At 38.0% G+C, this 10,995-nt stretch overlaps 1 protein-coding gene across 1 annotated transcript in view; it reads left to right on the forward strand.

Annotated features, from left to right (window-relative positions):
* ddias (DNA damage-induced apoptosis suppressor) overlaps positions 1–10,598 on the forward strand; it is a 14,355-nt gene extending 3,757 nt beyond the window's left edge. The window contains exons 2-3 of the mRNA XM_048592472.1: positions 6,320–6,437; positions 7,937–10,598. Of these exons, the coding sequence (XP_048448429.1) occupies positions 6,320–6,437; positions 7,937–10,426 (2,608 nt within the window). The 3' untranslated portion in view covers positions 10,427–10,598. The remainder of the gene's footprint in view (positions 1–6,319; positions 6,438–7,936) is intronic.
* The last annotated feature ends 397 nt before the right edge of the window (positions 10,599–10,995 follow it).

Raw genomic sequence — 10,995 nt, forward strand, 5'->3', positions numbered from 1 at the left:
GAAGGAGGGTTCAGACCCAAAACATCAGTTTTCCTGCTCCTCTGATGCTGCTTGGCCTGCTGTGTTCATCCAGCTCTACACCTTGTTATCTGAAATCAACTCTGTTTCTTTTCACTGATTCTGCTAGACTGCCTGAGTGTATCCAGCAATTATTAGTTTTGTTGGGTAAACATTATACACCCACTGGTGTACCATGATTTTAGTGAAGTGCAGTAAAGTGATTGCAAAATACAATATTTAAGATGTTGCCTTGCTTTGCCTTTAAGATGATCTTTAAGATTTTGTACAGCCCCATAATATCTAATTTTCTCCCTGTTTTGGGAAACTGCACTGAAATGTTATGTCACCTGTGTTGTCTCGATTATGCATGGAAATATGATTATATGATCAAATTATCACAAATTCAATTACAGCCTGGGGACCTCTCATAGCTCCCCCAAAAAAATCTCCCCATGCAAAAACACAAAGGAAAGTAACATTACTGCAGACATGGGAAATAAATCCCTTCCATGAAGCCAAAGCACTCAGAGGGGCCTGAAACTAACATCGTATCTACCTGTACATGCTGCCATTTGCTGCAGCCTACCAGCCCAGCTGAACACAACAATCAGAATCAAATTCTGCTGCTGAAAGGAATATTTTTCTTTTTTTTTAAATTCCTGTTCAATTCTGCAAAGCTACTTGATTTTAAACAGCTTACCCCGAGTAAATGTGCAGGCACAGACAGAGGGAGCAAATACAATCAGGACACAGATTATTTGCTCATCGTGCTATATTGGGGTATAACCTCTTGGACCTCAATGTCTGCATTACATCAGACTTCCATTGTACTCTTGCAATTTGATGTGCGTCTAAGTAAGACAACCTTTGTCTCTAGGATTTCTCTCTGCAGGACTTCAATGACTGCTGAATTTGGCTGTCTCCTTTAGTTAATTTCACTCTTCTTTGAGGAACTATAAATTTAGAGCAACCAAAGCCCCTTCAAATAATGTTCCTTCCCTGTTGTAAATTCCCACTAAATACAGTAATTAGTTAATTTAATAGCTGAGATCAGTTTGGGACTCCATACATGCAGTCAGTACACATGGCACAGTGGCCCCTTTTTGTTGTTGTTCATTCACCGAATGCAGATATCACTAGCAAGGCTCGCTTATATTGCCCATTCCTTATTACTCTTCAGAAGATGAAGGTGAGCAGCTGCCATAAACTTTCAGTCGTGTGATAAAGGCACTCACTCATAATTGTTAAGGAGTTCCAGGATTTTGACTAAAGCAAAAATGAATGGATGGTGCTTATTTCCAAGTCCAGATTGTCTGTAAATTGAAGGGGAACTTACGGATGACGATGTTTACATCCACCTGCTACCCTTGTCCCTTTTTTACCTTAGCTTTTTATTAAAATATTTCCTAAAATTCTTGAGAGCCACAGGACAAAACAAGATCAAAGAACGAGTAAAGGAATGAGCATACCTTAAGAGGAAACACATGGTTTATCGAGAATCTAAGGAACATTATGCACTCAAGTTTGTTTTCGTCTTTATGAACATATTTCTGCAGAATCAAAAACGCATGCTATCTGTCACTTTTGGGTGGGTAATTTTTGACTAAGGACTAGAGATTTGTTGACTTACTGCAGTGAGATTATCTGCATTCTTGTTTGAAAATGTTAAACTTTTAAAAATAATCAGATTTATAAGATCTGAGTAAGGTGTGCTAAATATCTAGATTTCAGTTCAACCAGATCTTGGAATAATTAATACGTTGATGAGATGTTCCGTTTGAAAATATTCCTTTAGCTGCTGGAGTAGAATTGAATTATATATCTTATAAAATACTGCTCACTTTTTCTGTATTACAGCACAGTTGCAGAATAACCCAATCAGAGCAGAAACCTGGATCATTAAATATTATCGCAAAATTACAAAGTGGTGAAATTAACAACCTCAAATGGGAGCTGCAAATGAAAGCAGCATTCTGCTCTGGAACCATAGGTTGTTGACCCCATTCTAGATTATAGATGTCATGGATTTCAAAGGTGTTGTCTAAGAAGCCTTGGTGAGTTGCTTCACCATTTGGATGGTACACACTGTGACCATAGTGCGTTGATATTGTAGGGTGTGAATGGATTTGGGTGCTAGGCAAGTGGGTGCTTTGAGCTGCATGGTGTCAAGCTTAATGTGAAGCCATGCTGTTTCAGCAGGTGGAAACTATTCAGGTGGTCCAGTTCAGTTTTGAATCAATGGTGACCTCCAGGATCTAATGTTAGCAGTAGATTCAGCAATTAGTGATTATGAAGGGATGATGATTAGATTCTCCCTTTTTGGAAATTGATGTGGTTAATGCAGCTGTTCCAATAAGGTTATTGGTAAATGTTGGGATTCAATACCCAATGAAGGGAAAATATTTAGGTTTTATTTTGTTGGAAATGATCATTGTCCACTCTGTGTGATTGCAAATGTCAATTGCCCTGAATGGTGTTCATTTATTGCATATGAAGCAGCTGAAGATACTTGAGCCTGGGATACAGTTCTGGAGATTTTCTGCAGTGATATCCCGGAGCTAAGATGAATGACCTCTAAAACCACAACTTCAGTTGTGCTAGGTAGCACTCCATCTAGTGTCGTTTTCAGCAATTTGCAATGACTTCAATTTTCAGAGACTACCTTGATGTCAATGCATGGACGAAAAGTGATGGTGTCTGAGGCCTGGAGCCAACTGGCACTAGCAGAATTCAACTTTTGCTTTCATTGGTTGTTGTTGAGTACCACTTGGGAGATGTCATTGGCAGTGCTATTATTACTTTTGTAATGATTAAGAGAGGGTGATAGGGCAATAGTTGGCAGCATTGGTTTGTCCTGCTTTTGTGGACATGGCACACCTGAGCAACTTTCCACTTTGTGTGAAAGGTGTGTTGTCACTACATTAGACTAGCTTAGCTAGTCACACAGCTGGTTTTGAAGCACAAGTTTTATGTATTGGAGCCTGTTGTCAGGGCCCATACCTGTTGACATATCCAGTACAATCAGCCATATCTTGAGAATTTAATTAAATTAATTTGTGATGGGAATCTTGGAAAAAGGTTGACATAACACTTGAGTGAAGATGGATGCAAATGCTTCAGATTTGTGCTGGACTTCCCAAACTTAAAAATAACTGTTTGTGGGATGATTGAAAACTTTGGATCCATTTGTTGAGAGTTCTACAGCAAGCTGCTTCCACTATTGAGTCCTGTGTTAAATTATGGTCCCTGGTCCAGCTATCACTTACCTTGACTTCTGTGTTGTCCACATTAGTTCTTCAAATCTGCATCACTTTCTCTTTCAGATTAATTTCCATTCAAGAAGTTGTCACCACTATTCATTCTGTCCTTGTCTGATAAGTGGGCCAGGTTCTGGAGATCTCGCTACTTTCACCAGTTGACCACCCACTTTAAGTAATTTCTGTACAAATGATTTTTTAATGTAAATCTTTTAATTCCATTTTTTTTATTCATATTTCATCATCTGCTATAGAGAGCATTACCAGGATCTCTGGATTACTAGTTCAGTGACAATACCACTATATTTCCCCATGTTATTGTTTATTGTGAGGTGAACAGAATGCAAAAGTAGGGATGTTATGTTTCAGTTATACACACGTTGATGAAACCTCAACTGAATTGCCTTATTTACTGAAAGATGTAAATACAATGGGGACAGTGCAGGGAAGATTGTCTAATGAGGAAAGTTAGACAGGTTAGACTTGTATCCAATAGTTTCAGATTAGTAATATGTGACTTTATTGAGAGGTATTGACTGATGTTAGATTTGGAGTAAGTTTCCTCTTATGAAAGAATCTAGAACTGGGTGTTGCTGTTTCTATGTCAGGGTGGGGCATGTGATTTGACATGGAACATGCAGTTGCCTCCCTGTCCTTCTAACTGGTAGAAATCGTGGGATGGAAGATGCTATCAAAGGAGGCTTGGAGAGTTGCTGCAATGCATCTTGTAAATGTTTAACACTGCTTCTTTGCAGGGAATGAATGTTATTGGGATTCAATAGAATGCCAAACAAGTAGGCTGCCTTGTCATGGATGATGTTGAGCTATTTGAGTGTTGTTGGAGCTGAACTCATCCAGGCAATTGCAGACTATTCCATCACACTTCTGCCCTGTGCCTTATAATGGTGGATGGACTTTGAATTACTTGCTACAAAATTCCCAGCCTTGACCTGCTCTTATAATAAACGCAGCATTTAGATAGAGTCATACAGTCATTCAGCACGGAAACAGATCTTTCGGTCCAAACTAGTCCACACCAACCATGTTCCCACATTAAATTAGTCCCACTTGCCTGCATTTGGCCCATATCCCTCCAAGCCTTTCCCATTCATGTACTTATGCAAATGTCTTTTAAATGTTTGTAACTGTACTACATCCACCACTTCCTCTGGCAGTTCATTTGACACCCTGAACCATTCGGTGTTTTAAAAAAAAAAATTGCCCTTTATCTCCTTTTACAAAGACACCTGCCATTCACTTTATCTGTACCTCTTATGATTTTATAAACTTCTATAAGGTCACCACTCAACCTCCTATATTCCAGTGAAAGAAGTCCCAGCCTTTCCAGCCAAATTTAATAAGTCAAACCCTCCATTCATGACAACGTCTTGGTAAATCTTTTCTGAACTTTCTGCAATTTAATAATATCCTTAGTGGGGTGACTGGAACTACACAGTATTCCAAAAGAGGCCTCACCAATGTCCTGTACAACCTCAACATGACGTCTCAAGTCATATGCTAAAAGGTCTGAGCAATGAATGCAAGTGTGCTAAACGCCTTCTTAACCATCCTATCTACCTGTGAAGCAAATTTCAAAGAATTATGTACCTGAACCCCTAGGTCTCTCTGTTTTACAATACAACGCAGGGCCCTACCATTAATTGTATAATTCATGCCCTTGTTTATTGTACCAAAATGCAATACCTTGCATTATCCAAATTAAACTGCAACTGCCACCACTCAGTCCATTGATCAAGATCTCTTTGTAATCTTAGATAACTTTCTTCACTATCCATTATACCACCAATTTTGGTGTCCTCCACAAATTTACTAACCATGCCTCCTATATTCTGAACCAAATCATTTCTACAAATGACAAACAAATGTGGACCCCAGTCCCAATCCCTGTGGAACACCACTTGTCACAGGCCTCCATTCTGAAAAATATCCCTCCACCACCAATCTCTGTCTCCAACCGTCAAGCCAATTTTGTATCCACTTGACAAGTTCCCCCTGAATCCCACGTGATCTAACTTCACTAATCAGTCTACCATGCAGAACATTGTCAAAAGCTTTACTGAAGTCCATGTAAACAATGTATACCACTCTGCCCTCAATCAATCTTTTTGGTTACTTCCTCAAAAAACTCATTCAAGCTTGTGAGACACAATTTCCCTCACAAAAACTACGCTGGCTATCCTTAATCAGTCCTTGCCGCTCCAAAGCATGTAAATCCTATCTTTCAGAATCACCCCAACAACTTACCTATCACCAATATCAGGCTCACAGGTCTATAGTTCCCAGGCTTTTCCTTAGCCTTTTCAAACTAAAGGCACAATATTAGCCACCCACCAATCCTATAGCACCTGACCCATGATTATAGATGATATAAATGTTTCTGTTAGGGGTCCCACAATTTCCTCCCTAACTTCCTGTAATATCCTGGCATACACTTGATTAGGTCCTGGAGACTTATCTATTTTTATTTTCTAAGACCTCCAGCTGGTTCATCCTGTTCTCTTTCTGGACCATGGTAACCCCCAGGATATTGATAGTGGGGGATTCAGCCGTGAAAATGCCATCGAATGTCAGGGGGCAATGATTAAATATTTTCTTGTTGAGGATTGCCTAATAGTTGAGTAGCCCAAATGTTGCGTTGCTCTATAATGGACATAGACTGCTTGCATATCTGAGGAGTCATGAATAGTGATAAACATTGCACGATCATCAGTAAACATCCTCTCCTTTGATCTTTCTGATAGATATAGTCTTGTGTTGATAATTGTGACCCTCATCCTTACAGATTATAGTGTCCTCTGAAGTTTGTGACTTATAATCTCACTGATTATATATAGTTTCCTGCGAGACATCTAATTTCATGTTGGGCAGATATGAATATGTGGTGCTGATTTTGACAGTGACATTCCAGTAAAAGCCCCTAATCCCTCAATATGTCTTTCTACACAGCTCCGTCAGATTACATATATCCTGCCAATAGTTAGGTTATACTCCTTACCTACACTCCTTCCACCTAATCAAGTAGCATATTTCATTCCAAATAGATACTGTGAAGATTTGAAGAAGAAATTACAAAAGCAAAAAGAAAAACAAATTCAGGATTTGCTTATCCAAGCTGTGGAACACTGCTTTATTGGAAGGAGCTTTATCTTCGGAGTGAAGGTATTTTATGCATCATTCTGAGGAATAGTTTTCTGTAAAAATGAAGCGCTAAAAAGACTTCCCTATGCCTGGTTACAAACTAATTATTTCTATCAAAAAACTAAATGGTGATTAATAACAGTTGCGATGAAACAGACATGGGGTTAAATGTGGATCAATTGTTACTGCTTAAATGTGCATTCATTGTTAAAACCAGTTAATCTATTCTACACTTTAATATTTAATTACAAGTAATTACACTTGTCATTCAAGTACTGTAAAATGGTACAAACTTACCATTAAACTGAACTGTGCATCCTATAGAATAATATGGAATGCAATTTTTAGGAAACTGATAAACAAGACCAAAGCTGCGTGTTCTCCTGCATTTAACTTTGAAAGAAAGGCTTTTATAACATTGAACAGCAGTTTTTACATTAACATTGTAGTGACTTGCATCTAATTTTATAAAATTTGTTGCCTTTACTTAGCTATTGGTAAAAATCCCCAAATAATTAAAATATTAAAAACTTACTTTGGAAGGAGTTTCTTAATTCAATGATTTTTGCCTGCTTTCAGTCATTATCAGTCCCCTGGAGATGTGCAGTTAGTCTTGTGTTCCAAATACATGAATGAGTCTCCCTGATCATGGGGATACAGACCAGCATTTTTCCCAGTTCCATATGACAATGATACTGAAGCTTCAAAATAATTTATAAATTTAGCATCAACCAGTACTTGAAAGTATCATCACTCCATTTTTTTGTTACTTATTCATGCTGCTTAGTATAAAATCAATCAAACAATCAATCAATGTAAGGCTACATAAATTCTCATGCATACAAAGAACATAGGATAGGAAAATACTTGATTCGTCATCTCGCCTATAGCTGTAATGCTTTATGCATCACATCAACCCTTCAGATTTCATGTAGTCTACTCAGGGAGGCAAAACAAAATCAAAAACCCAAAAGCTAAGTAACTGGAGCAAAATCTGGAAAAAATTCTTCCTCACTCCCTTCAGGTGATTGAATCCAGCCCAGGAGACTATTGACAATGACTTGCCTCCCTTGTAAATGGTGCTGTCTCAGCCACAGCAAAGAAATAGTCCAACAGTCTTGTACATATATGGTGAATCTGCACCGAATTTATGAAAATGCTGAGCAATTGAGAGGAATGTTACAATAAAGTAACTTTGGCTAGGATAATGACATGGGCACTGTTTAGTGAGCTAAATCAGCTGCACCATAGGTGAATTTTACAGATTCAGTTTTTCTTTGTAGTTGGTTAGTTTTACATTGAGGGTTTTGAAAAGAATTTGAATAAGAGAAATGACTGCACTTAAATCAGTTTTGAGCTGGAATATAAATTTTATAGTTACAAATGATATTTGAATATTCTGTAAACTTACGGTGCAATCTAATTATTACATTTACTTGGTTGTATAATTATATATTTAATCAGATTTTGGAGTTGTAATCACATCTTGTGACACAACTTTAATGTTTTTTTCCTCACAGGCATCTGAATTTCTACCTAGCACACGGTCACCATCTTCAAGTCCTTTACAAGCTCCCATCAGCATGAACAAATATGAAAATCACCTAGTAGCCTGCCAGATTGCAGTGCCAAACACTGCAATCTATGGATGTACTGTTATCAATTATTACAAGAAGCTCTTAGATTTAGACAATCTCCAAGATTGTTCTCCCAGTTCAAAGCTATCTGATAGTCCTTTCAATAGTGTTGATCAATCGAGTACCACGATCAAGAGTTTCATAAGCTTGTTGCCAGATAGTACTCAGTCCTTCACCCAGTTAAATGATGCTAACCAATTATCAAATCCTTGGCAACAGGATTTTACTCTTGCTTTATCCTCTGGTGATTGTGTTACAGTTGAAGAGTTTTCAACAGCAGAGACTAGAAGTGTTCTTTCAAAGTACAGCATCAGCCCCTCTTACCATGTAGAGGAAGAAAGCCAGAATAGAAAATGTAATAAAAGTACCGTGTTACATTTTCATACTTCAGCTTTTCAAAATAGTGGCGATAGCAATAGAGACAGTGCAACTGCAATGGCGAGTCTCCCGTTGCCTAATGATGATTGTATGTATCAATATTGTCACTCAGTCTTTGAGTTACAGAAAGACTTCATCAACTCAAGGTTTAACATGCAAAACTCTGGGGACTCTTTGTCAAATAGCAATGATAGTGATGAATACCAGGCTATTGATAAATCATATAATTTACTGGAGGACAGCATGGATCACATTGACTCCATGTTGTGGGATGACTTGCTGTTTTCTGAAAGTCTTGATGAATTTATAGCAAACGTGGAAGCTAATCAGCAGAGATGTGATGAAGCAGTTGCATTTCTCACTGGTGTGCCTACTGTTGATGGTTCCATACATTCTTGCAGTTTGAAAAAATTGAAAACTGATAACTTTCTGAATAGAACTCGAGGGCAAAGTCCAAGATGCAAGAAAGTGTGGACAAATTCTACTAATTGTAATTTAAAAAGATCTAGGAAATCTGGAACTGAAGAAAGCCCTTGTGTTGACTCGAAGAACCCAAAGGGTCCCCTAAATAGGGTTGTAGATGTCTTCAAAAATGATACCATACAAAAGGGCAACTCTCTAGCAAGAGCAGCACCATTGCTATCACTTGATGGCTGTATTCACAGTGATATATTTCCTGCTCAGGGCACAGTTGTGCAGGTTCATAGTACATTTGTGAACCCTGTAAATGTACATAATTGCAGCAGCAAGTGTTTTCGAACATGTCAACCAAAGCTACACAACCTTGAGGAGCCAATGGGTGAATACTCAAGTTTTCTGTCTGAGCATAATGCTACTGAAGTTAGCAAGCTGGCAGATCCCTTTTACATTACAACTGAATCTGGTTTACTGAATAATATTGATTTTCAAACTCTCTTGCCTTCTGGAAAACAAACACTAAAAATGAAGAAAAGCATTGGCTGTGAGTTTCAAGATTCAATGTGCATTAAAGGACACCACATAGGTAAATATGATATTAAACCTGTAAATATGCCTGGTTCTACCCTCCATAAAAACACCTCCTTCCAGAATACGTTAACTCACTATACTGAGCAGGAGTATGATTTTTCTGGTGATCTCTTCAACGATACAAGTGATAAAGAGGAACCATCAACTTGTCTCAAAACAAACCTGTCCGTTTTATCTAAATCGTATGGTAAGCTCAATGAGCAGTGGTGTGGAATTTCACAGTGTAGTTTAGATAGAGTTGTGAAAAACCAAAACGATAATGATCCTCCAGAGAATGAAGCACCGAACTTGTCTGTACATGACTTTTCAGATTCACAGGACTTTGTTCCATTTTCTCAATCTACACCTGTTTCAAGATTGCATAGTTTAAAATCTTTCAGAAGGACAGAAACTAAACCTCTTAAAATGTCACCCTATGTTGGGCCAAATTTCAGACAAAGGCAAAATGGTCAACTTAAGCAGCAATCGATTCAAATCCAAAAAATGTCTCAGTGGCAATTTGGGAGCAATCATGCCTCTATTTCATTCAACTCCTCTTTGTTGAGCAACAGTCCAATTAGCAAATCTTATGACAGTGACTCTGATGAATGGATTCCACCTTCAACAGCTAAAACTCAAATAATGACATCTCATTTATCGTGTCTGTCTAAAATAAACAAATCCCAAGATGTTAAACTATTTAAACACATGTCATATGCTACTGCTGCTATGGAAACTGCTGATTTGAAAGCTGCAACAGTGGGCAACAAAGAAGAGAACCACCACCAGTGCAGGGGCAACCTACACGTGAAGCATACCCCACCATCGTTACAGATATTCAACTCAGCAAAAGTTCTTCCAAACAAAACAGAAATGTTTAGGCCGCTTATTTCTAGTGAACTTCAGATTAGTAAAGGTTCAAAAGTGAATGACTGCTCCCCAGCTGGTTTTCATTCATATTTTGTGAAGAGTGAGGTTCCAAGTTGTTGCTCACCAGAACTATTTTAAATAAACACATTTTAGAAGACTGGCAAGTCACTTGACAGAGTGTAAAACAAAGAGAACTACAACATTGTTTATTTTCTTTTTAGAAAGGGAGAATGAATTGTTTTGTACTTTTTGTTATACAAATGTGGGATGTGAATCTATGTTCTTCGATCATTTCTCCCCCACCCCACCCCACCCCACCCCACCCCAATAACTGTGGCAAAAGAGTAGTAAAGTGCCTGATAACCAACCAAACAGGACTGTGCTTTTAGATCAGTCTATGAATTCTTTACATTAAAAGCTAATACTAGTAAATTTTTCACAAGCCCCCAAAAAAGCTGCTTTTCATGATGTTTCTTGATTCCCTTCCAAATTGTTTGAAATTTATTGGTCTGAAATGGGAAGAGTTTTTTTTTTTCTCCCCAGATTTTGATAGCTAGGGCTTGGAACTCTGAATGATATTTTACACTTATATTCTGCCTAAATTGTTTTAATTTGACCAAGAGCATTGTTAAACTCACTACGACCCTAAGCCACATAAGCTATTAGAGCAAATGCACAAAAGCTTTGTCAAAGTTAATTTTAAAGAG

Source organism: Rhincodon typus, unplaced genomic scaffold (genome assembly GCF_021869965.1).
Source record: "Rhincodon typus isolate 14 unplaced genomic scaffold, sRhiTyp1.1 hic_rhity00001289, whole genome shotgun sequence".
NCBI classification, from domain to species: Eukaryota; Metazoa; Chordata; class Chondrichthyes; order Orectolobiformes; family Rhincodontidae; genus Rhincodon; species Rhincodon typus.